At 45.2% G+C, this 26,776-nt stretch overlaps 1 protein-coding gene across 3 annotated transcripts; it reads left to right on the forward strand.

Annotated features, from left to right (window-relative positions):
• Positions 1-2,605: 2,605 nt before the first annotated feature.
• On the forward strand, positions 2,606-26,482 carry ano3 (anoctamin 3). 3 transcript variants are annotated; one of them, XM_029154188.2, is made up of 25 exons: positions 2,606-2,728; positions 11,053-11,259; positions 13,028-13,158; positions 13,268-13,423; positions 13,512-13,612; positions 13,694-13,738; positions 15,205-15,339; positions 15,808-15,914; positions 16,411-16,466; positions 16,544-16,665; positions 17,386-17,520; positions 17,606-17,702; positions 17,909-17,969; positions 19,543-19,625; positions 19,775-19,915; positions 20,184-20,348; positions 20,495-20,531; positions 20,626-20,737; positions 21,029-21,086; positions 21,323-21,420; positions 21,726-21,880; positions 21,975-22,127; positions 22,798-22,948; positions 23,024-23,213; positions 23,490-26,482. In XM_029154188.2, exons 1-25 carry the CDS (start codon positions 2,683-2,685, stop codon positions 23,670-23,672), a joined length of 2,925 nt encoding a protein of 974 aa, XP_029010021.1. In that variant the 5' UTR covers positions 2,606-2,682; the 3' UTR covers positions 23,673-26,482. The 3 variants fall into 3 exon arrangements, with proteins under 3 accessions (XP_029010021.1, XP_055365837.1, XP_029010020.1); XM_055509862.1 differs by lacking the exon at positions 2,606-2,728 and adding an exon at positions 4,596-4,857 and having other exon boundaries at positions 15,208-15,339; XM_029154187.3 differs by lacking the exon at positions 2,606-2,728 and adding an exon at positions 4,600-4,857.
• The last annotated feature ends 294 nt before the right edge of the window (positions 26,483-26,776 follow it).

Below are 26,776 nucleotides of genomic sequence, written 5' to 3' on the forward strand. Positions count from 1 at the left end.
GCCTGAGCGGTTTCCCAGCTCGAAGTACCGCTCCGGAGGAATGACAGGTTCATGAGCCTACAGAGCGTTTGTAGTTGTGCAAGTTATCAATAGGAAACTTTTTGATAATCGATGGGTAATTTATACCAAAGGCGCATGCAATGGAAGTGAAGGTGTCCCGGGCTCCTGGCAGCTCGTCAGGTAGGTGTAACTCACCTTTGAATAAGATCCATTGAGTTCTAGTCCTCTAATGGCTGGTAGTAAAACCAGAACGCATTTAGTACAGTACCATGTCTGTACTTCAGTAATTTAGTGTATTTATTATGTGTGTGATCTATTCATCCTGGTGTTTGTTTCTCAGTGCTCGTGTAAAAACAATATTAAATGTAACCTTCTAACATCTGTAAGCTGTGCTCTGGTGTGAACACGCTCATTAAAACCAATCCTGTAAAAGTGTCATGAAAATGTTAAAGACAAACAGTCTAGTAAACACTGATCATGGATTGACTTATGTATGTAAATACTGAACTGATAAACTAACAGAGAAGTAAGTGAAGCATAATTATCCAGTGGACGTTCTGTAAGGAAAGCTCACGTAGATGTTTCACATTGTTTTCTGTGAATAAAAACCTACAGCGTCATGCACGTGTAGAAATGTGGTGTGTGTTGTTAATTTTATTCTTGACATCATGGTATGTCACAATGCATCTAATTATCTCTAGTCTGGTAATATTTTGCTGGATCAAGCGTAGTCGGTAGAGACTCGAGTCCCTCTCCCATTTGCGCTGAACCATGTAGATCAGTGGCGAACAAGGAACCTGTCAAAGGCACGGGGGCAAATTATTAGACTGCCTCTGCTGGGAACTGGGTGTTTACTATTATGGAAGTGACCCAGCTGTTTGAAGTGTGTGTCTCCTGTTCAACTGCTCCCTAATGACCAGATTACACAAAAAAATGTGAGAACTGCTCTATCCACTTGTGAATTCGTTTTTGTTGAATGCTGTCAAGGCTGATTAATCCATTAAATATACTATAAATGTGTAAAGATGTGTCCTGTCAGAGCTGAACTCAACTGTTCTCCTGTGTTCCTGTTCCTGAAGTCACAACTGTGCTTCGCTGACTCAATTACCCCAATGTTTTATCTGTTCACAGTGGAAACCTAGAAGCAGGAAGGATCATTATGGTTTTCAAACCTTTAGGTGCCCTAAAGTGGCGACGGCTTTATGATGTAAACTGTTTAAGAGACGTAAGCCACGCTGACGAGCTTGAAGTTTCCATCATGTATTGGAAGTACTGTAGTGTAAAGTGCCCTCCAGACTCGATCCACGCCCCTTCAGCTCACAGGTATTAAGGTTTATTCAATTAACACCTGCACTTACACTGAATGCTGTTTGTTTTATCAGCTGCTTTATCAGACGTCTCCCTGTTGTGAAGTGCACACACGCTGACTGCGTTATACAACCTCCCATCTCAGCTGTGGCGCTTTTATGTTTGAGAAATGACGACTTTCCTTTATATCGTATGGTTGTTTGAGAGTCATACGTCTTACTCTTCCTTTTGAAACATATTTGTTTAAATAAATAATCATCAATGTGCCAGGAAGTTCACGCAGGAAGTACCTGCTCATCAACTGACCTTAATGTCTCTACCCTTCATCAGGACGGCGTATTACTGCACTTAGATTACACAGCTTTAATGGACAAAGCACATTTTAGGCAAAGTGTTTTTTGGACCCGTTGTCCAGCGCTTCAGTGACCTACGCAGCAGTTTCTGTATGAGCGTTATTCATCTGACATCACTCTCATTAGCTGATCCGCTCAGGGATCAGAAAAAATGCATCGAACCAGTAAAAATACACGAAACATGTACAGTTCTTTGCAGCCACTCAGATTACTGTACTGCAGTAGCTTACTTAGCTTCTTGGCTGCTGCTGTCACATATCGTACTGTCATGGAGCTGATATTTAAAATGTACCGGGTGTCAGGCAGCTGTGACTTTATTCTGTGCATAAAGAAGAAACACTGCAGGGAGATGTTGCTGTTGAACCAACAGAATAATATCTGACTTATCTGAAGTAAATCTGAGCGTTGGTGAGTCACAGCGTTTGGACTGTGAGCTCAACCCCGCGGCTCCTCGTGTTCGTCCTAATGAATGCTTACTTGAATAACCCTGAGGTCAGATGTTTAGCATTCGGAACAGGAGCAATTAGTACAGCATGGATGTGAAGTGGTTACAAACCAAAAAAGTGTAAATGACTCCTTGTCTGCTGGTGATGACTCACGATGATCATTTGGGTCTTACTTGTGCATCTGAAAAATCGAAACCCAATCTAATGGGTTAATGAGTTGGTTCTGAACAGCCAGAGGTCATTTTGTACCTCATTAGTGTCAGGTATCAGAGGGTAAAAGGAATTTTAAAGATGTGTTAAAAATGTATGAGAGCGGTAACATGAGGCCGAGAAAGAACTGGATCGTGATCACCGATTGTTCTGATCCAAACATACGGAGCCACTGGTGGAAAAAGCAAAGCGACTGCTGTTTATATCTGACAAGTAACGAACAATAGAAAATACAAGCATTGTTTTCTAGACTCCCGCTTTGACCGTCACTTTGTCTGTGTTTGGCAGAGTCATGTCATCAGAACCCTGCGGTCCAGCCTCTGCTGGGGAGCCACGTCTCCGGCTCTGGAGACGGCAGCCGTGTTATGAGCCACTCATCATCGTGGAGCACAGACACAGACCAACAGTCCAGTGAGTAGCCCACACCCTCCGACACAGACCTCAGTCACAGCTGAGTCAAAGCTTCCTTTCAGGCTGTCATTTGAAGCGGCCTCTGAAGGGGACGAGTCTTTATGCTGTGATCAGTCTGCAACATATTAACGACTGGATGGTTTTCTCTAACTAATGTTAATATTAGTTTCTTTTAATTCAGAAGAAGACTATTAACCGCTTTGGATGGGGGGTGTAAATATCACTCAAGCATTTAAGTGCACGTCTGCAGTCATGCGGTTCTGAGTCACCTCCACTGCCACAGGGTGGCAGTATAAACCTTGGTCTGTCTGCAGCGCTGCCATCTGACCTACATCTCTAAACTAACAGGCCGGAATGGAGATAACGCTTCAAATGAGAGCGATCCTACTGGTTTAGCCACTGGTTTCCCTCTCTATCAGCCCAGCAGAGGAAACGCATGTCCCTGTGCTTCAGCAGGGCTAGCATTCACGGCCCTGCAGTCCTCGGCACACGTCAGTGGGAGGAGGAGGAGGAGGAGGAGAGGCGTGCTGGGCTGGAAGAAAGCAGATGGTATTTCCATCTATGACAAATACCAGACTACTCCCCAGAATACCAGCACGGGCTGAGACTGGTGGGGCCGCAGACCAAGTGGCAACCGGTGTTATTGTGACGGAGGGAAAAATGAGCAGATTGCAGCAGTCAGGTGGGTGACACCCCCCACCCCCGTCACCACCATGGGTGTCAGGTCCTCAATGGAACCGGCGGGTTTTCATCACAGCGTGGTTGACATTGATATAAAGCCAGTGACCTTGTGGATAAAAGATGAATATCTGTTTGGTTAATGTCTATAATTTGTTGTTGCAAAGCTTCTCCGAGTTTGAGATGTTTTGTCATTTATATAAACTGGCTGTAGATGTATTAATAGGCATTCTGCTTTTTGATCACCCTATTTTCACCGGAGACAAGTTGACGGAGCGCATGTGGCAGAAGGTCCTCCAGGAAATGAGCAATAATTATTTTTAATAAAAAACATTGCGCCATCGCCTCTTAGTTGAATATGCATGTGTTTTATAGGGCGATTAAATTCTACTGTAGGACCCCGTTTAGTTTTATGGCAGACATAACATTTACGCTCAAACAGGGGATGCCCTGCCACTCAGGCTGCAGTGAGTCAGTGCTGAGCCGGGAGCCATGTAGTATTGATCGCTCAGAGTTTTTCCACACTGCCTCACGGAGTCTTGAGACGCAGGTGAAATGACCCAGCGTTGCTCTCAAGGATGGTTTGTTGTTCTTCTCTGTCTTGACATCTTTAATTGCTGTAAACATTAATGATGATCTTTCGGCCGTCCACAGACGGAGTGTGTAAAATTCAGGTGACGTGGGCCAAACTCTAAAAGGCTGTGGATGTACATGTCCTTTAGTATAAATTCCCTCTACAGTGTTTCCTGTGTTGTGCATGAGTCCACTTCCTGTGACTGTCTGGAAGGTCACAGCCCCCTCGTTCTCACATAAATGTAGTTTGTTTTCAGGATCTCAATAGCTGTGAACTTCTCAGCCTGCTGTTCAGCATCTGTCAGTTCATCGGGTTATTAATTGTTGACCTTACACTAAAAAGGGAATCAATACTCAGTGAAGAGCTGCTGCGTTACCTCTCAGCACCGAGTGCATTTTATTGTCCTAGACGCGTTGTCGTAAACACGGGCAGCTTTTTACCGCGGGTTAAAGTGGAGGCTGATGCGTGAATCAATACGTGACTCGTGCGGGTCCATCTGCGTCGTGCTCGCCCCGCTCATTTCCCGCACCTCGTTTGGAGTCAATAAATCAGGACGGAGAGGGGACGTGTCCGTCTCAGGACCTCCTCCGCCACCGTCTCCATGACAACAGCCGTGGACGGCGATGATGGGGAGCGGAGCGCGATGGAGGGGGGGGGCACGCGAAGCTTAGACAGGTGTTGCTGGGGTTTGCGCATCGCCCGTGAGCTCGTCGGCAGGATGGGAGCCGAGAGAACACCTCCGCAGCCCCTCCGCCGTCTCACATACATTCCGCAATTTTGCTTTTCGGGATCCGGAATTTAATTAACGCTGGACTCCGACCGAACGTCGCAATGGTGCACCACTCGGGCTCCATCCAGTCCTTCAAGCAGCAGAAAGGTTGGTGGCTCACATGGCTGATTCGCGTTCAGTAATGATGCATTTTTGACGTGTGTGGACTTTTCCGCTGTAGTTCAGTAGTTTGTGAGGGATTCTTTCACTCCCAGGTGTCGGACCCTTTACTTGATGTGAGTGTGACGCAGAGTTGGAGGTTGCGCAGCCTCTTCCTGAACCTTTATGCCCTTTGATGTGTTTTTAAGTCATTTTGTGTTCGTTGTAATACAGTTAGATCAAATACTTGTATCTTGCATGACTAACATTTAAAATAGTAAATGCATGTAAACCTGTTTGAACCGTTGGCTGTCTGCAGCTGTAAAGAAAACAAACCTTTCACACGAATTAACTAATGCAGCTCATAGATATGTTGTCAGTAAAGTTTGACAAAGTGAGTCGTGTCCACACGTACAGTGTCCACTTTCAGCAATGTAAAACACACAGAGCAGTAGAAATAGGCTGGTTTAAGCAGCGATGAGCTTGATGCTTTGAGGAAATTTAGGCTGGAAGATGCTGAATGCTTTGCTCTGATCTGAGGGACCTGAAACACACACCATGTCAGAAATAGCTGCACTCAGACTTTGTGGTCTTGACTGTTAAGACAAGGGAAAACAACGAGGCTGGTGAAAGTTCCCGTTGCACTCTAAATGGAAAATACATCATCGCCAAGTTATTGAAAAAGGAATACGAGACAGCAGACTCCTGCTTATATTGACGTCCATTTGGCCCTGGTCTCATTCTGAGCCACCAATAACTAAACGCAGATCATGTAACAAACTGGACAGTAAAAGAAGTCAACTTGGTTTCCAAAAAGTTCCACAATATTTCATATATTCAATAAATACATGTTTAAAATGAATAAATGAAGTTAATAAACTGCTTTCCATTTCAGCCAAATCACAATAATGCATCAGTATTGATTTTAGACTTGGGTGCTTTAGACAACATTAGTGGTTCTTTAACTCCTGGTGTTAATTATTCATGTGGCGGCTGTCTAAATTTAGAGGAAGAAGTGAGGCAGCGAACGGGCTCATACGTGAGCAGACATGACCTCTTTGTGTTCATGTACCGTGTCGGTCTATTTCCTGGCTTCTGATGAGAGGATGCTGAACTGAGCCTGTCTCGTGTGAGGGATGCCCTGTGTTCGCTTATCAGCTCCAGCTCATTTAGCTGCAGGTTTGAGTACGAAAACAAGCAAACGGAAATAAATCCGACTCGGTCCTTCAGCAGCTTCACATCCTGAACCCCCCCCCCCCGGGCTTAGAACAGGCGCTATTATGTGTAAATATATTTCTGTTTGATTTGTTTAAATTGGATTCTAAATAGCATTAAAACAAGCACACAGTGAACCACATCTTGGATTCACCCCCTCCAATAGGAATTGCATGGCACAAGATGTTATCAGATTTATGGAAAACCAGGGGCTCGAGGGCCCACCCAGCGTTTCAGTGGCTGCTAAGTGCACCATTAAATTGCAGGCAAAAGCGTCAAATGTCGGCTCGCAAAGTCCAGCTAAGCAATATCCAGAAATTACACAGCACTTCCTCAAACACAATCAGCGGCGCCACGCGAGACCTCTGAAAAAGCTGAGGCCCGAAAAGGCTTGTTCGCCGCCTGAAAGCTGAGTCCTCGCGTTTGAGGTGGACTCTCTCCGCGTCGCTGCAGCCAAGCCTGCACTGCTTTGTAGACAAATATATCATCTGAAATCAAATGGAAGCCAGCAAATGTGATTTATAGGGGAATTAATTATCTCTCAAAGGTCTGTCTGTTGAGCAGCAGGTGGGGAAAGATGTCTGATTAAAGTTGGATTAAAAAAACCCATTAGATATGTGGCTTAACATACATCATTTAGTTCATGGAGATATAAAATGCAGCTACATCTGAACCGATGACTCACCATCATCTCGCCATCTGATCATACTTTGAATGAATTTCAAATGCACTTGTCAGACGACTCCTACTCCGTGGTGCCGACGACCGTCAGAAAGAACGTATAGAGATGCTGAGGTCACCTGGTGAATCCTTCATGCCTTTTTATGTGCATTTAGTTAGTTGACATCTACAGCTGCAATAATTAGTTGATTTATTCATCGGTCAATACAAACCACCTTAAAATCGACTGTGAATCTGGTTGCGGCGGTGAGGACGTGCTGCTCAGCCCCTGTTGACGCGGCGGCAGCCGACTTTGCAGAGTTACACAGCGAGTAACTTTACAGTTTGTGTGTGCTTGTAAACCTTTGGTGGCACCCGGCAGACCACCTGTTCTCTTACGCAAGCAGGCAGATGGTTTGACAGACAAACGTTCTCAGGACCGATTTGGTGGGAGCTCATATACACCATCATCTGTGCTTTAACCAGGCTACTGTAGAATATTAGGCACAATTTAGTTTATGTAATATAAGTTGAGCCACGCTGTGTGAAGTCTGGTTTATTTGTGGCGTGCCAGGTAGAAAAACACTTCAGAAAACGACAAAGAGGCCGTGTTGTTCTTCATGTGCGAGTTTGGCAGTTTCCAGATTTAACACTTTCCCGGTCTTTAAATAGTCAGTGGTTGTTTTGTTGCTAGGTTATAAGAACAGTACAGGCAGAAGTTGTTCTGCAGTTTAATCACGTCTGCAGAAGCCAGTGTTTTCTTTGAACTTCATGCTTGATATTGTTTACTCAAGACAGCGCCGTCCGGAGGTTTCCCCAGCCGGGGCGCGTGCACACGAGCACTACGGAGGCTTTGCTGCAAATCCCACGATGTAGTATAATTCACAGGCAATCAGGGGGCATGGGAGGATGTGTGACGTTACAGGGACGGGGGCTACAGAGGCTGAGTGAGGGAGAAGATGTTTAATCTGCTTAAATGATGCAACCCAGAGGTTGTGCCAGGATTGTGTAATAGGATCCCAAACCGTTTAAAGCATGAGTAAAAGTGCCATCTGCTGAGAGGTGTGTTTACGGTCAGGCTGGCGGGTCCGGCTACGCCATGAACCGCCACAGGCAGCATCAGTGCCTTCACTTTCACATGAAAGTGTGTTTGTGTCCAAAAATTAGAGTTACATCCAGTGAGATTCATTGTAAAGATAAACCGTGAAGGTTCAAAAGGTCAATATTTAAAAAAAACAAGTCAAAAGTTATTATCATATCATATCACATATTAGCTTCAGATCAAATACGTTGCTTTGCATCCACTGATGGAATAGATTGTGTCCTTTAAGTCCCTAATCTGGAAACAAGCAGACTTTATCTACAATATTAGCCCTTGATTTAATCTGCTTATCATTTTGACAGTAAATGTTATTGCCAGCTACGTTATAGCGCTCAGTTGTTTTCAGCCAATCCAACCCAGTCGCCCACAGAGCTGATGCTACATGATACAGAAGAACGAGGATTCTCAAAGTCTTATCAGATGAAGTTAAGTCTTTAAAATGCCACCGCCTTGATTTATTCTGGATTCATTTATGTTGAGAACCAACCATCACGTGGCTCGAGGACTATTATCCATAGGATGTGAGCGGAATGTTCAGCGGCTGCTGGTGATAATGTTCTAAATCCTCCCAGTGAACTTGGCGCTACAGTATCTGTGTATTCTTTGATATCGTGCCAGGCGGAAGATGAAACGCACTCTTCTCGCTCAGGGAACTGTTCTGCAGGAGATGCTGCCGGCTTCACCTCCTCACGGTCGTTTTCATAAACGCGCCTCAGCGGTTCCTTGGACGTGGATGCGTGGGTGAGGGCGTGTGGTATCGCTTGCCCGCTTGTTGACTGTGAATCAGGAAAGCAGCGATGATGCGCTGCTTAAAAAACTGTTCCACTGTTAAGAGCTGTGATGCTGAAAGCCCTGAATATGGCTGAATAATTGAAGGTGGAGCGCAAGGAAACAAAAAGGCATGATGGGTAACAGCCCACTGACCTGAATTCAGGATCTTTGCAGATATTCTCAGAAATCCCAGTGTTGCTGCTCTGGTCCTCTACAGTGATTGTGGACAAACACATGGAAAAGTCCAGCGTTTCAGACATAATGTTTCTAAACAATAATTTTCCCAGTTGGCCCAGAGGACAATGAAGTCATACATGAATTAAATTATGACCCTGCCAGGAATTTGTTAACATTTCATGGTACAATGAGTTGAATAGAAGCAGAACAAACTAATAACCTCAGTTCCTGATGTTTGTCAAACGTGTATATATAACAATTTCAGACACATGCTTTAAACAAGAAACATCCATTTACAACATCCATGAGCAAAGCACACAGGAGAGACCCAAATCCTGGATCATGGCCCTCCCTGAAGCGTCCCCAGCTCCGCTGAGCCTGAGTGGGTGTTAGTGAGTGTGCACACGGGGTCGTTCCAGGGGAAATCCGTCCGCGTTTTCAGCGGGCGAGCGTCCTCTCCGTGGCTGTGGACGAGTCTCTGTCTTCCTTCACCCGTCCTCTGTGTACAGGACCAACCGACAGACACATGCACATGCACGCACACACACAGGATTAACTTTCTCCTCATAAACCAGTTTTAGCCAGTGCATGGAAAGATTAAACACGGGATTTCACATCAGATGGACCCTTTATATATTTATATAGACTTAGAGAAGGTCCTGTCTTCAGAACGCTGTGCAGTGCTTTGCGCTCTGATGCTGTGACACAGTTCAAAGACTCTGCAGGAGAAGCCAGCGTCTGAGTCCAAGGGAGTGATTGTTAGCTGCTATGTGTATATCAGTAACACATACAAAGGTGGAAAGATTTAACCATATTCCTTTCGGGTTGAATTGGGCCTTTGTTGTAGAGTTCCGACCCGGTTCTGGTCCTATGTATCTGAGCAGTCCTTTTTCCTTTATCTCCTGCCTTTTTTACCTCAGGTGTTCTCCAGGGCTCTGCTCTTGGCCTCCTTCTCTATTTATACCACACCTTGGTTATCTGTTACCTCTGTTATGTGCTTATATGGCGTCCCCAGTAATTGCTACACCAATGGCACAGAATCCTTCTTTGCTGTTGAATGACTGTCTCATCATGCATTTCAACACCAGCTTAGGATTTTCTGTGATTGTCTGCACAAATCTGTCAGATTTCTGGGGGTCATATGCAACGGTGACCAGCTAAGCTGTACAGACGGCATCTCCTCCTGCTCTTACTGCATCAGACAGATCAGACCCCACCTTACTGGGCCCATCCAGCTCTTTATGCAAGCCGTCATCATATGACTCCTTGATTATCCCTATGCCAAACAAATGAGGGATCCAAAATGCAGCATCACAGCTCGTTTGAATTCAGCCAAAACTGCAACTGATTGCATCATGTTCCCGTCTGTATTTAAGCTGACATATAAAGTTTGTTTGTGTTGTGTGTTCCTTTTGTTGTTTGTAACAATCTGTGTCCTAAAGCAGAGTAACGTGTAGCTTAAGGTTCAGTTTTGCTCTAATGCATGATGATATTCTTCAATTATTCAGTGTATAGCTTTTGTGGAACTGCGATTAGCGTCTCCCCTGAGCCCACAAGCTCACATCATTAACTGACTCTGTTAAGATCAATGTCCTGAATGAGCGCAGGTCATTGGAGAGCCTGTGCCGCGTAGCTCCTCTGGAGGGACACGGCGAGTTATCAGTGCAGCTCAAAGTCTCAGGAAGGTCACCGAGAGGATTCCTCGGTAGAGGTTTTAATGGAAAACTGGGGGTTTATTTAATGAGCTAATACGTCTGGAGCTGCAGCTTTAGCCTGGTGTGGATACGACACTGTCCATTCATTGCTACCCATTTTTGTCTGGTACTGCATTATCTTGCAGTCACCTCCCACATTGTCTTCATTAGAAAAACAACCTTGAAAATATCCACTGGTATAAATAAAAACACATCAGCACAAATGAAAGTCACTGAATGTTGGTGCATTGTCACACTGCGTATGTTGAACCGTGTGATTTAATAGATAGGGCAGTGCTGCTGATTTGAATGCACTCCACTATAAAGGACAGACAGTACGAGCATCACTGTAGCACAGAAAACAAAGGACCAGCTGTGGCTGAAGTAGTTCTACCTCCTTTGTTGTTTGATTTCAGTGAGTGCACTTGATCTAGTAAATACTGTAAAATAAACCTCTTTAGATTTCAATTTGCTTCTCTTTTTATTACTGGAAACCTGCACAAAGCAATGACCCTTGTTTCTTGTAACTTGTGAGATAAAATAGAAAAGGAATTCAATTAAATAATTTTGCGTTCTTGCCCACAGGCATGCACAACAGCATCAGCGAGATCCTGAAGGAGAAAAGCCTGAAGCCGTCTCGTCGCAGCCTGCCCTGCCTGGCCCAGAGTCAGACTCATCCCATCAACCTCAACCACTTCCTGTCTGTGCCTCTGAGCCCGGAGCCCAAGCCCGAGGTTGAGGCTCTGACTCAGAGCATCAGCACCTCTTGCAGCCTCCTCCCCCCGCAGACAGGTCTGTTTCCTGCATATACGTAGCTACATCATCCTAAACTGTATTTCCACTGTATCGAAAACTATTCTACAATTACTGGTGCACCTCAGGTTCTTGAGCCGATACATGAGCTAATGTTGACCAAGCTGTAGCTTTGCTTTCCTTCACTCTGTCATGCTTCACTTCCACCATGGCCTCTTTTAGCTTTTGAATTTGGAAGCTCTTATCATAAAATATCCCTGCTGCAGCACAATCATTTTCTATGGGCTGTCAAAAGAATGTTGTTAGTAATATTTTGTACCACTTCATTAAGTTTAACAGAGTGGTTTGTGTTTGTCTTATTAATTGTTATTGATGACTGCTATTGTTGCAGTGTGTGTGCAGCCTGTTTAATTAGATTCTGCGAGTTGTGCAATGGCTGCATTAACTGTTTTGCTCAACAGAAACACGGCTGGTCTCTGCACACTTGATATCTGCAAGACTTTCATAATGATGGAGACTTTTAAGGAGCGTGCATAATATTGATTCAGCAGATTGGGTTAGGTCTGCAGGACATTTAGAAAACACAATCGTGTGTCTGCTGCACTTTGAGTGAGTGAGATTGTGTGGGAAAATACAGCAATGCATCAATGTGCACTTTAAAGGGAAATCATTCTGTCCTTTTAATGTCTTCACGAATATTCACAGGCCGTTATCAGTGAGGCTTCTATTTTGGTCACAGTGTGAAGACTCGCACTGACAGCTCTTCAATACGTAGTTTCCCTGACCTTGAAATGGCCTTTGTCTGTTCGGCTGCGCGTCGTGTGCAGAGAATGAAGACGGGTGGAATTTTAATGCAGATGTGCTGGTATGAAGTCAGATGTTGCTATTTTGGTGGTAACAGGATCTCAGACATGCTTGAAATAGACAGATCTCTGCCTGCAGGTTTACTAGTATCCCACTGATGAATACGGCACTATACAGCTAGCAAGAATAGCGTCATTCCCACTGACAGGTGAAGTGAACTACTCTGATTACCTCTCCATTATAGCCCCTGTTTCTCTTAGAAAAAGTGATCAGGGGGGTTTTAAAATGACCAGATGACAGGACAGTTTGCTGTTAAGAAGATGCTGATAACTGCAAAACTGAGAAGACCGAGAATGAAACTGCCACAGTTATCGATTCTACATTAACACTGAATAATTTCTGTCCACAACTAGATTATGTGGTAGGACTCGGAGACCTTTTGTTAAGTCTTGATACTGAAATAAAATGCATTGAAGTGTATTAAAGAAAAATGCTGCTGTGTGTGGAGAGAGTGGTTGGGAATAGCTGTTAGTGATATCTGCTGTAGACTGGGCTCTGAGCTGTGCAAAAGCAGACACTGATGGATGGATGTTACATACACAGCACACAGTGAAACTTTTTTTGTTTCAGTTGCAGAAGATTCGTCATTCTTGCGCTGTGTGGACTTTTTGTCTTCCTGTTCCTTCGGGCACAGTTGGTACAGGAAATCTGTGCAACCTGCCTTGTTTGTCTCGTCTGGCAGTGTTGGTTTAGAAAAGCTGTGCGCATCAGGGGGCGATGTAAAGGTTCAGAAAAGAAGTAAACACGATTGGCACGCATTCAGCAGCGAAGCATGATCTGTAAAATCGCATCAAGATGCTGGCGCTCAGCGTCAAGTCACGGGTTTTCATTCGGCTAGTGTCAGTGTTGGCAATCAGATCAGGCACAATATTGACTCGAGGAGCAACTTGTGTGGTTTTCCTCTGGTTGAACATCTGTCCCGTTGATTGTGATGTGTCTGCAGAAGACGAGAGCAAGGATCAGTACGTGGAGGAGTCAGAGGTGACCACGTGTGAAACGAGGGCGGACGAGTCAGTTCCTCAACAGAAACCTGTCACTCGCGTTAAACTAGAGGCGCGAACAGACTCAGTTCAGGTACAACACACTCAGCAGTACAGATCCACTCCCATAACATACTGTACAGGTAGCTCAGCACTGAGCTCCCCCGAATATGAAAACCAGAGGTTAATCATTGTTTCTGCAGCGGAAGACTCCACCTGGTTCCTCTGGTCTCTTCTTCCGAGACGGGAAGAAGCGCATTGACTACATCCTGGTTTACAAGAAGTCAAGTCCACAAGTCGAGAAGAGATGCACGTTTGAGAAGAACTTACGTGCTGAGGGCCTGATGCTGGAGAAGGAGGTGAGTTCTACCTGTCTGGGAGTTCAACGTGTCTGAGCCTAATTAAGCAACGCACTCAGACGTCTGCGCGTCCTCTTCTATTCCAAAGCCGTCCTTGACGAACAACGACATCATGTTTGTGAAGATCCACGCTCCCTGGGACACACTCTGCAAATACGCCGAGCAGATGAACATCAGGATGCCGTTCAGGTGACTGGACTTAAAGCCTGTCGTGCATATGTGGTCCTAAAACAAACATTATATCTGAGTTTGCGTTTTTCCCCTTTTAAGGAAAAAATGTTACTTCACAGACTGGAAGAGCAAAACCTTGGGCAGGTAAGTCAGGTCCATTTACTTTGTTGCTTCTGTCTGTTTCAGCTTCACTAAAGAAATTCAAACTTTCTCATTTGTAGAACGCATTTAAGTGCAGTGTTCAGTTTCTCTTTACGAAAGTGAGCGTTGTTGTGTTTGATTAAACTATATCTCCCACGTCAGGCTCATTGTTAAGAACACAATGCTGTGACTCACCCACACTGACAGTCCTGAGCTTTTCTAACACGTCTTATAACTCTTTACTGAGGTAAATGGAGCTGCAGCGTCTTATTCTCGTTCTATTTTTAGAGATGCACTCTTTCTTTGATGTGATCTTCAAGGGATGTCCAGCTTTGCACAGGACCGCTCGCATCTCTTCCTCACTGAAGGAAATTTATCACAGCCTTTGCTGTCTTGCTAAGCCTAAAGTGATAAAATGGACATATTGATGAGGTGATGGCAAGCATGTACGCATTACTGCACATGCCTGAAGTAAACACATCACATCGCACAAACAAACAACACAACACAAACGCACCAAATCACACAGACGGGACTCACTCGCCCACCTGTCCAACTGAGAACAAAGCTCCTCAAGTGCTGTGTGAACGCGATCTTCGTCATTGTGAGGGATGAAACCACTATGTTTTTTTTCAGAGCATCTTCAGTATCTCACTGAGCTGTTGTTCTTAAAAGAAAAATCTGCTCGAGAGTAAATAGGCTTTATGTGTTTACTAATGGTCTGTCAGCAGCCCCTGTCCCTGTAAAGCCAAACAAATGGGCCCCATGCAGCCCGTGACAGCGCAGCCGATGGAGATTATTACATTCGGCATCGTATCTCTCCCTCGCACTACAACATTCATAAAAGTCTCTGTGCCAGCGTTGTGTTCTGTCCTCAGAGGTCCCATTTATATTCATTCAAGCCATATGAGAGCATCAGGCGCACAAATTATCCCGCGAGCTCTGGGGGAAGTGGGGAGAAAGTGTTATAAAGCGAAGGGTTCGTAACCTCACAGCCATCCTTCATCCAGCATCAGCTGCTAACGGCAAGCTAGCTCTGTGGTGCTGAAATTAGCATTTAGTTGTTAGTAGGTTGGTTAATAAAAGGAAATACAATTAAGGATGTGATATGATGCCTTCAGACTAGTTAAATAATGACTGTAATATAAAAGCATGAACTTTCCTTTCTGTTGGATCTATTTATCATGCGTCAGTGAGTCAGAGGCTCATGAGTCACGAGTGGTAAAATGAAAAATGATCATCTGTGTGTGTGTGTGTGTGTGTGTGTGTGTGTGTGTGTGTGTGTGTGTGTGTGTGTGTGTGTGTGTGTGTGTGTGTGTGTGTGTGTGTGTGTGTGTGCGTGTGTGTGTGTGTGTGTGTGTGTAGTCAGGGTGATGTTAGGGGAAAGCGGAGCCACTGCCCGACATGAAAGAAAACAATCTTCATGTTAATCCGTGCCGTTAATCCTGATTCTCTGTGTGCGCATGCAGCAGGTTTCATCTCAGATGTCAACAGATCAAAAGCTGGCTTCCCCGAAATCCCATGAAGCTGGACAAAGAGGCCCTGCCTGACCTGGAGGAGACCGACTGCTACACAGCCCCGTTCAGCAGAGCCCGCATGCATCAGTAGGACACCGACATACACTCACCCTGCTCTGTGTTCCTGGTTTCAGGCACAGCTATCAACTGGATGCACAACTTGAACATGAGGAGATGAAATCTTGTATATTTTAAAGCATTGAGCCGGAGGCATCTAGATCATAAATAAGATATAGTAATAAAGCAGCAGATGTCCATGAAATAATTAGGTTTCTCCTCCATTTTTTTTGTTTTTTTTTCTAACTTCCAGAGCTGTTTGATAAAAGACATCATCAGTTCTCATTTGTCAGTGAATCATTTTCAGTTTTCTGTTACTTGTCATCATTGATGCATTTTGGGAAATAATGATGCTGCAAGAGGGCAAACTTTGCAGCTCGTTTTTGGTTTTAATGAAGTTCACGTTGTTGTTGTCTCAGCTCTTATTAATGACCTGAGACTGATAATACTGTAACATGATGAATAACTAAGCGCCTGCATTGTTATTTCTTTCCTCAGCTTCACTATAAACAACAGAGAGACCTTCTTCTCCAATTCCACCAGAAGCAGAATAGTTCATCACGTCCTGCAACGCACCAAGTACGAGGACGGAAAATCAAAGATGGGTGAGGCTTCAAAGGGCTCATTTATATTTAATAATCCATCTAATGACAGACACCCAGACAGAGTTTGAAAAGAAAGATGATGAAGGTTTTTTTTTGGTCCTTCTTGGTTTTGTAGCATCATTCACCGCCCATTACTGGCAAATAACCAAAAGCCACAGAGTGAATTTTTCTACTTTAGTCTGTGGTGTGATTGTCTCAACTAAATAAATTAGATGCTTCAGGGACATTTAGCAGGTTGTTTACTTGGCAGGGTGACTGTAGGGGGGTGGTTCTGCTGTAGAGGGATGCCCCTGCTCCTCCTTCCAGCTGTTAATGACACTTAAGAAACTCTCTGTTGGAGTAATTAGAGCTCAAAGTCTGTGCCGAAGTTCTAATTTTCTAATATGAGCGTTTTCAGCCTCTAATGTGTTTGTCTAATGCAGCTTCTTACATAATAGAGTCAATTGACTGGTTTTTAATGTGGGCTCTAATGTGTTCATTGTCTTACATGCTGTAGGCATCAATCGGCTACTGGGCAACAGCACGTACGAGGCTGCATTTCCTCCACATGAGGTACTTTTATTTAAATTGAGGTTTTATTGAGGCTCCTTCTGTAAGGTTGAGTCCCACACTGCCTTTTTTCTCACCAGGGCGGGTATAAGAGCAGGCACCCGATTAAAACGCACGGGGCTCAGAACCACAGGCATCTTCTGTACGAGCGCTGGGCCCGATGGGGCATCTGGTACAAATACCAACCTCTGGACCTCATCAGGTAACGAGCTCTGGAGCAGAATCAAGCCGTCACACGCTGGTTGGGGGTATTTACCTTTAAGCTGTATTGTCCTGCTTGCGAACCTGTCCTGACCTTGTCGGGGCTCAGGATGTGTTGTTTGAGTAGAACATGGAGTAACCCAGTTGCTCGTCTCGCTGCACGCACTGAATAATAAGGTATCCGTCTTTCTGAGAACTGCCTGCTGTCTGAACAGGTTTGTTTATCGCTCCTCTGAGGCTTGTTTTATTAGCTGAAGGGTAAAGCTACTTTAGTTTATACCTCCCCTGGCTTTTGTTAGAATAGCAAGTGGAGGATTGACAGGGAATTGCTTCACATCCTGACCTTGGTGTGTGTTGACTTTTTGTGTCTGAGACACAGTATATGAATCGAGGCTTTCTCTGTTGTACAGAACCTCGCGCTTCCAGTCTTTATGTTAAATTAGACCAATCACCTGCAGCTCAAGCTCCATCTTTACAGCTCAGGAACAGGATGGTGCTAAACTCCTCGTTAGTGCTCAACGGGTAACGAGCCTGTTCTACACAATAAGCTGGGTTCCACCTGTTTGAGGTGGAACATGTCTTGAATATGACATCATTCTACATGACGTGAGACATGAACTGGGTCACTTCACTGAAATCTACTCGGACCGGCAGATCCGGCCGCACGCGGCTTATTGCTGAACAGCCGATTCAGTGGTGTTGATGACTGTCTCCCTGCCAGGCGCTACTTCGGTGAGAAGATCGGCCTTTACTTTGCATGGCTGGGCTGGTACACCGGCATGCTGATCCCCGCCGCCCTGGTCGGCGTCTTTGTCTTCCTGTACGGCCTCTTCACGATGGAGTCCAGCCAAGTCAGGTCAGCGCGCACAGTCTGCGCCGCCGCGCAGGACGCTCTGTCGCTTCCCTGTCACGTTCTCAGGCCCCATTGCTTCTCTCAACAGTAAAGAGATTTGTGAGGCCAACACCACCATCATGTGTCCTATGTGTGAGGACACCTGCGACCCATGGACGCTGAGTGACAGCTGTGTTTATGCAAAGGTCAGTGCAGGTGTCAGTTCTAGTGTGAAATAGAAAGTCGGTCTCTTCTGTAATATCAGATTCTGTAATACTAGTTATTTTTAGTCATTACGTTGCTGTAATTTTATGTTTACAATTCACATTCCTCATCTAACTGCCTTTGAGGAAGCATTCAGAATTTAGCTTGTCTGTGTTTTATATTCGTCTTCTCTTTTTTGTTTTTCTAGGTGACCCATCTGTTTGACAATGGGGGCACTGTGTTCTTTGCTATCTTCATGGCTATTTGGGGTAGGTGGAGGGTTGTCTTCCTGTTGTGTTGCATCAACTGTTTTTCAATTTGATACAACCCCCTGGAATTCAGCTCTATTTATACAATAGTGTGTAAGTGCTCCTGCATCTGCTCATCGCTCAACTCCTCCGAACGCATTCAGCCTTTTCAACTGAGAATATATCGATATAAACAAGCTGCAGTTCACTTCACTCTGTTGTGCATCCGAGTCCGGTTGCACTTTCCCTACTGTGCTGATGTAATTAGTTGGGTAATTAAACATTTCTCTGGTGGCAGATATGCTGTTTGGCTGACAGAGTTGTATCATGGCAAGAGAAGAGTGATATCTTAACGCTATGGTTTCATCAGATATAACATCTTTGCAAAGTGTGAGCATCGTTGTGCACAATCTGGCCCAGATCCATCTATCTGCCACCGTGGTAAGTAATCACCTGTGCGCAGAGGGAACAGTTGGCGCTCTGTGTTCTGTGTTTGGGCTAAATGGAGGCCAAGGAGAGCCGGAGAGCCAGGGGAGGTCCAGTCGGCCTCGCCGACTGAGGTCTGTAGCTCTGAATACTGCATGAAGGCTATTGGCAGCATACGGCTAAAGGAACAGTACTGCACCACCAGTGAGTGCACTCTAGGTCTAGTGTGTGAGTGTGTGTGTGTGCGCAAAAAGGGAGATGAAGAACTGCTTCGCCCAAGGGACCTAATGTGGGCTGTTTTTCCTCACACTTTAAACAAAAGTGGGTCAAGTTATATTAAACTTCAACATCTTTAACAGCAGTCAGCGTTGTTCTGCCAGAGCATTTACATTCAGCACGGCCACATGGAATGATTAAAGCAGAACAGAATGGCTGAGTAAAATCTGGGGCACATGAAGCTGACAACAAACGAAGGCCTGCAAGTCATTATTATATGTTTGATTTTTATTTTGGGTTAAAGATGCCAGAAAATACCAAAAGGTTCCAGAATTGATTAAATTGATTTATTTTTTAACGTATTTTGGTTATTATTAAATATGACAAATGTTCTTAAAACTGTTCATGTGACTCAGAGAAATGTAAATCTGTCACTAAGCTCTTTACTTCAATACAAATTTCACCTCTATACACGTTAAACCATTATAATGCACAAACAGGAGGCGTAAACTGTACAGATTCACAGTTTGCGTAGATCACAGACGGCTGCTGTCTACCAGTATCTGCTCAACCACAGACTGACACTAAACCTGTTTGTGCCGGTGATGACAAACGGATTCCATTTGCTGCCTCTGTGAATGTGTAATAAACAAATTACAGCTAAATCAGCTCGAGAAACAATTAAGTCATCACACGGGAAACGATGGCTTCAGGCTGAACACAACCCACAGAAAGCGCTGCCTCAGACGTGTTTCAGCATGAAACGGATCCCATCTGACAAAGATATAACATGAGGGAAGCATTGCAGAAACAAAGCCTTGACTTCCACATGAATGTGAACTGATGGCTGTGATCAGCACTGCTCACGTCCTGTCTGGTTCTGCTCTTCCCATCATCAAACACGCTGTTTTACACTAAGCTGATCGATAATCAGACTGATTCCTCTCCGCAGCCACAGTATTCCTGGAGTTCTGGAAAAGGAGGAGAGCGGAACTGACATATGACTGGGATCTGATTGACTGGGAGGAGGAAGAGGTATGTCAGCAATGACCTCCAATAGATCATTTGAGGTTAGATCCCGTGTTCGCGCGGCGCAGCCGATAAATGTCACGCTGGTTTCATTCTGCGCAGGCGGATTCGGCTGCAGTTCACCAGTTCATACTGTCGTTTGTGTTGTTAACCAGGAGGAGCTGAGGCCTCAATTCGAAGCCAAGTACTCCAAAGTGGAGCGGGTCAACCCCATCTCTGGCAGGCCCGAGCCTTTCCAGCCCTTCTCAGACAAACTCAGTCGACTCCTGGTGTCTGTGTCCGGGATATTCTTCATGGTAAACGCTTTGATCTCGGAATAATCAGCCCGTCTGGGATTCAGGCTTAGAATGAGATCACCGTTATCAGCGTGTCACCTTTTTTGACATTGTGATGTGTTAGCAGTGGTGTAACATCTCCCCCTGCTGGAAACAACGTGGATTAATTCTCTTCTCTTACGGCCTAGTTTTTGCTGATTACTAATTACTTACCAATGAGTCGGTGTCATGCGCCTCTCGCCGTGTGCGACCTCATTCCCACACCCCTGCTTTTGTCTCCTCCGCTCAGATCTCCCTCGTGTTGACAGCCGTGTTCGCCGTGGTGGTTTTCCGCCTCATTGTGATGGAGAAGTTCGCGTCGTTCAACTGGAAATTCGTGAAGAAGAACTGGCAGTTCGCTACGTCTGGCACCGGCGTCTGCATCAACTTCATGATCATCATGTCCCTTAATGTGGTGAGCGTCTGGCTCAAATGCTTCACGAGACATTCATTCAGAACCTTGAGCCAGAAACTGCGTTTGGTTCATTTCACTTCTCCCCCACAACCATGACCCCTTTGACCTTTTCCTGTTGAAGCTTATTCTTGTTCTGATCTTGTCAGGTGTATGAAAAGGTCTCCTACCTGCTGACTAACTTGGGTGAGCGCGTTATTACCTTTTTCTGACCCCTCACATTCCGCTTGGCCGCCGTGCATTCACTTTCTCCCTGCGTTCCGCGTTCCTCCCCCTTTAGAGCATCCACGGACCGAGTCCGAGTGGGAGAACAGCTTTGCTCTGAAGATGTTCCTGTTCCAGTTTGTAAACTTGAACAGCTCCACATTTTACATAGCTTTCTTCCTGGGAAGGTGAGCCAGCTGCCGTAGACTTAACAGTTCTGTTTACAGTGAAACTAATGAGTAGTCCTGCAAAGATGTTTGCTTTAAACTCCCCTGTCACGCTCTCTGCCAAGACTCTTCTTTCTCCCCAGTTATTTTTGGACACTGTCCAGCATTGCAAAAAAACTGCTTAGTAAAGGAGCTAAGCTGTGGTTTATCAGGCGTAATTAGGAGATTTATGCATCTCCTTTCTGATTTTAGTTTATTGGTTTTGCTGTGATTGAGTTTTGAGGCTAATGTTACCAATCTCATTCTGTTCAGGTTTGCTGGCAGGCCTGGAAAATACAATAAACTCTTTAATCGGTGGAGACTGGAGGAGGTGAGTTCAATTAGGCAGCACCAGAAGTGGGTGATTATTGCATCAATAGCTGGCTTCTCACTGACTTCTGTGTTAGGACATATTTAGAAATTTCAGTTTGTCTCTCTATTACTGACTCACTCAGGTTCCACACAATCCCTTGGACGTTTTAATCGAGTAACAGGACTGGATGCATGCATCGTGCTCTATCATCTATGCATGTGACCGTTTCCCTTTTTTACATTTACTTTCCTCAGTGTCACCCAAGTGGCTGTTTGATTGATCTGTGCCTGCAAATGGGAGTCATCATGTTCTTCAAACAAATCTGGAACAACTTCATGGAGCTCGGTTATCCGTAAGCATTATTATTAAGAACATCTGCCTCTTCCTCTAAGGCCCATCAGAAATGCCACATTTAAACATGATTGCTGTTAAATCAAGTGATTGGCATTTTACAAACTGTGTGTGTGTGTGTGTGTGTGTGTGTGTTCAGTGTAGCTTTTTGTCCTTGAAAGCATTAGCATATGAAAAACCTTCTCTCCGGCAGAAAGCTATCACATCCTCTTGTGTGCAGCTTAGTAAGAGGGCTCCTGCAGTGCTCGGCACATTGTCAGAAATAATTGCTTTGAGTTGACAGTTTGATACTTGTTACGTTTTCAGCTTGCTGCAGAACTGGTGGTCTCGGAGGAAAATGAAGAAAGGAGGCGGTGGAGGGCAGAATGTAGACAATAAAGCACAACTTCCACAGTGGGATAAAGACTGGAATCTGCAGCCCATGAACGCTCATGGTCTAGTGGATGAATACCTTGAAATGGGTGAAACATTACAGTCGTTTTATTAACGCTCTGCCTGAAGGACGAAGGTTTTTTTTTTTGCTCCGTTTTACATTGCTTACGCTTCTCTTCTCAGTTCTTCAGTTTGGCTTCACCACCATCTTCGTTGCGGCGTTCCCGCTGGCTCCTCTCCTCGCTCTGCTCAACAACATCATCGAGATTCGCCTCGACGCTTACAAGTTTGTCACCCAGTGGAGGAGACCCATGCCGGCTCGAGCCACCGACATAGGTGCGTGTGTGTGTGTGTGTGTGTGTGTGTGTGTGTGTGTGTGTGTGTGTGTGTGTGTGTGTGTGTGTGTGTGTGTGTGTGTGTGTGTGTGTGTGTGTGTGTGTGTGTGTGTGTGTGCGTGTGTGTGCGTGTGTGTCTGACTTACTGTCTGCTGTCACGTCCCGCCTCGTTTACTGTAGTTTGGATCCTGCACCTCCCCTCCCTTATGATTTCAAACACCACCCTCCAACTGCCAAATAATATATAACCAAATGCTTCTCATGGCACGATGCCCCGGACGGTAATTACAGGAAGAATCCACCCTGAAATTCCTCAGCTGTAATGAACACAGTATGCGTCAGATGCACAGAATCAAAGAGCAAAGCTGCTCTGTAGGTTTCAGCTGACATTTGCTAATGACACAGAGAGAAAACTAATGATGAAGAGGCTTTCTCCAGTGCCGGTGGCCTTGGGCCGTGGAGGCGTTAGCAGTTAGCAGAGAAACACAGTTCACAGACTCTTTGATCACAGGCGTGTCCATGTGTATAAAATCCTCATGTCCAGTCGCCACCTCTGAAGATTGTTACAGCTAAATTTCAGCGCTTCTGATGTCACACATGACCGGGTTGTGTTTCATCTACACCAGTCACTCCACTCCTGCTCTGAGACAGTTGTTTGTTTTGGCTGTCAGGTATCTGGCACGGCATTCTTGAAGGTATCGGCGTGCTGGCAGTCATCACCAACGCCTTCGTGATTGCCATCACATCAGATTACATCCCCCGCTTTGTTTACGCCTTCAAATACGGCCCGTGTGTGGACAAGGGACGCCACTACGACGATGAGTAAGCCTCCGGAGCAACGCGCGAGCGCCAGTGCGTCCTGCAGAGTGCCTGACATGCTTCTCGCTCGGCCCTCAGGTGTCTGCGAGGCTACATGAACAGCAGCCTGTCTGTGTTTGATATGGGCGAGATGAGGAACAGCAGCCAGTCCAGATACTGCAGGTACAGGGACTACAGAGCGCCGCCCTGGAGCCCGGTGCCGTACGAGTTCACCCTGCAGTTCTGGCACGTCCTGGCCGCCAGGCTGGCCTTCATCATCGTCTTTGAGGTCTCTCACCACTCTAACCCTCTTTTTTGTCTGTTTAACAGTGAGGCGACAAGCTAAAGCAAAGTCCTCTCAGCTCATTTCAGTTTCAGTAGATAGTAATAACAGTAATAACTGATATTAATTTATACTATTGATGAATTGAAAGCCTCAAAAGCACAATCTAAAGGTTTTTTAATGTAATCTTAGAATGTTTTTATATTATGGTGACGTTTGCATGCTGAATGAATTATGCAGCAGAACCTGTCAACTGTAATGTGTGATGGATGCTTTCCTCAGCACCTGGTGTTCGGCATCAAGTCCTTCATAGCGTACCTCATCCCCGACATGCCCAAAGACCTGTGCGACCGCATGAGGAGGGAGAAGTACCTGATGCAAGAGATGATGTACGAGGCCGAGCTGGAGCATCTACAGAAGGAGAGAAAGAAGAACGGACGGCGTTATCACCACGAGTGGCCTTAGCCCCCACCACCAGAACCTCTGCGCTTCACGCCACGCAGCCCTGAACTCACCCGCTTACCACCTGCTCTAGCTTTGGGAGTCTAGCTTGACGTGGCTGATCCTGTACACCAAAGAACCCGCTTCAGTGGCCGGACGTTGGTTTAGGCTGTCGCTGTGAGTGACTGCTCCCTCGCCCCGCGTGGAGCTGCTCTCCGTGGGCTCTGACCTTTTCTTCCTCCCCCTGGGTTTCCCTCTGTTCTTTGGCGTCCCTAGGAAAACCTGTGCAATTGTAATGTTTACTATGCAGATGAAGGGCTGCAGATCAGCGCCGCTGCGTTTGGCACTCGCCCTGCGCCCCTCGTACCGTCTGCACGGCAGCTAGTGCTCCGCTTGGACTCTGCTGTCGGCATCAGCGTCTCCTCCTGGTGATGTGACACAGCTACTGTGGTGATTCTGCAAAAGTGATGTGGCTACCAAATAAAACTTACTCTGTATCTGCCATGCAACTGTATATTGCCCTTGAAGCATGCTGGCTAATATTTGCAGCTATTTAGCAAACTGCAAGGAAAAAAACAAAAACAGCAGCACTTATGGATGTTAATGTCCATTCAGTAGATTTGACAGTATTCTCTATGAAACCCTATAAAGTGCATGGTAATATTGTTTTGACAAAGCCCGTCTTGATGCCTGGTTCACGTGTGTCATGTACTCAGTGTGACCTGTGTGTTCATCTCTCTGTGCTACCGCTGAGCTTGAGGAGCTGTGAACCTAGTGCGATTTGATTGTGCCTACAGTTGTGCACGCCACAATTATGTCACCAACATCACATGTGCCTGTTTGTGCTGCACGTGCTTTTACAAGAGCGGGACGTCTTCTGTCGTCGTCGTCGTCTTCTGTTGTAAACTCTCTGAAGCCTCTGGTGAGGACGTATTTTGGATTCAAGTCGCGCCCCGGTACCGACTTTCTGTGCAGCTTACGGCGTAATGCGACTGCCACCTTGAGCAGTGGATACGCTCGCGCGCAGGAGCTGCAAATCCGCTCTTCCATCCTCTGCTCCCAGTCTGTTTTGCATTTGCTGTTGGAAACACTGAAGCGTGGTTGAAGCTTGGACCACTTAGACATACCTGTGGCTTGGATGCTCACTTTGCAAAGAGCATCCATCCACTGTTCCTCGCTCGCAGAGAACCTTCAAATTGCCGTGCGTCTTTCATTAAACACAATCAGATGCTGCTTCAGCTGCTTTCTGACCTTGATCAATGCGAAACTAAAGCCCTTGGTTTTGCGAGACATTGTCTTTTCTAATGTAATGGATTTAGAGCAGCGTGTTTTAAGCATGAACTCAGGAACAGGCAGCACAAGCAACTGTGAGTCTGACTCTGATTATTAACCGTTTCCTGCTTTAAACAGGCTGAGTTATGAGAGTTACCATGGGGTGGGTGAAAAGAACTAGACACATCGCTACCAGCCATCATTTGATGGAATCTATAACACCACTACCCTGACTGCATTGCACAACATTAAAATGTATGTCATTTTGCAGTAGCTGCCCTCGATTTAGTTCTTCATTTGTTTATTTATTCCTAAGCACATTTTAACATGTATCTATTTTTTATACTATTCTTTTGTGTTGTTTGTTTACGTTAAACCGTCTTCACCCTCAAAATAGCAGAACAACGTCCACATTTCTCAGGTGTCCTCTGAATGTCCGCAGATGATCATATTTTCTAAGATGCATTCGAAGGCATCCGGCTTTTTTAAATGTCTATTTTTGCACTGCAGTGCATTTGCATGACTATAGTGCACACTCACAATAAAAGCATGTTGGATTTTCTTTTTTGCATAATCTCGTTAGGTAAGAACACAATCCTATACAGTAGCTCGCTGTCGAGACTTGATGCAGGTTGTTGACGTTTTCAGTCCAGTGCTGGCTTCATTTACATGAGAGGAATATTTGTTTTCAAAGTCTTAACTAGTCCAGGTTTTTTTAAATAACGTCCCTGCTATGTAAACATAGAAAATCTATGCATGTTGTAATGTTCGAATGCTACGTTTCTTTTGAACAGATGTCCTGGTAGAGTGTGCATGACCAACAGCTGCTCTGAGCTCAGCTAACGTCCTTAAAACTGTTAACCGCGTCTTAAACCTATCTCCTCCGTCTTGGGTGTTGGTCATTTTTGAAGGTGCAGACAAGACTTGATGTGGCTGAGTTTTATACTTTTAGGAGCGTTTTCTAAACCACAGCTTTGAATTGAGGCTGATTATTCTAATCTGAAGCAACCCTCAAACTCTCGACGTTTAACTGCAATTAGCACTACACTTAACAGCTATGTCGTTTAAACTGACAGGGTCATTTTACGACAGGCCCGGCTACTAATGACTTCCAGACTGACCTTTTCCCTCGCTGAGGACATTAGAATTCACCTTTCCACTCAAACAAATGCTGCACACTCATGTTCAGGTGTTTTCCAGACATTCTGCTGATGGTGATAGCACAACATGGGTATTGTATAATGAGTAATAATGGCATGACCTTGCACATCTCTGCAAACATAGCAGTGTAGAGGGGATTAAGCTTTCTGTTCTGCGCTATGCCTCCTAATAGGATTGTGCTTGAGCCGTTGATGTTCTTGACGTGGAAGCACAGTGGTGTTAGACCATAGATTTAACTGTACAGTAGGGAGGTCTCAGTCGTGACATGAAGTGTATCAATAACATTGTTTACTGTTTACATGTAAAAACATACTGAAATGTAAAAAAAACTATGTACAGTACCATCAAATAATTTGGATATCACTCTTTTCTGTAATAAATTCTGGATTGTATCTTTTGAATCGGACCTGCTCTTTTAATATTCGTCTGTCTTTTATTGTAGAGCAGCAGAGCAGGAGCCTCTGGGCGCAGCTGATATCAACCTCACGACTATCCAAGAATCTGTTTACGGGAAAAAAACAAGCATGGCAGAGCCCAGAGACTGTTTCCTTTTTTTTAACCCTGTTATTATCATAAACCACGAGTCCTTTTGCTGGAGACTTCATATACAGCGATGGTAAAAAGATTGTGTTTTCATGTTAAAACCACCGTTTGAGTTTTGTGGGTATTTCCCAACGTGTTGTTTAGTAAATCTG

The sequence above is a fragment of the Betta splendens genome, chromosome 6 (genome assembly GCF_900634795.4).
Source record: "Betta splendens chromosome 6, fBetSpl5.4, whole genome shotgun sequence".
Classification (NCBI taxonomy): domain Eukaryota; kingdom Metazoa; phylum Chordata; class Actinopteri; order Anabantiformes; family Osphronemidae; genus Betta; species Betta splendens.

Coding starts and splice junctions, on each gene's coding strand:
- ano3 (XM_029154188.2), top strand. CDS start 2,683: ATGAGCCACTCATCATCGTGGAGCACAGACACAGACCAACAGTCCA. Junction 13,739..15,204: donor AAGAGCAAAACCTTGGGCAG/GTAAGTCAGGTC, acceptor GTGCGCATGCAG/CAGGTTTCATCTCAGATGTC. Junction 15,915..16,410: donor GGACGGAAAATCAAAGATGG/GTGAGGCTTCAA, acceptor TACATGCTGTAG/GCATCAATCGGCTACTGGGC.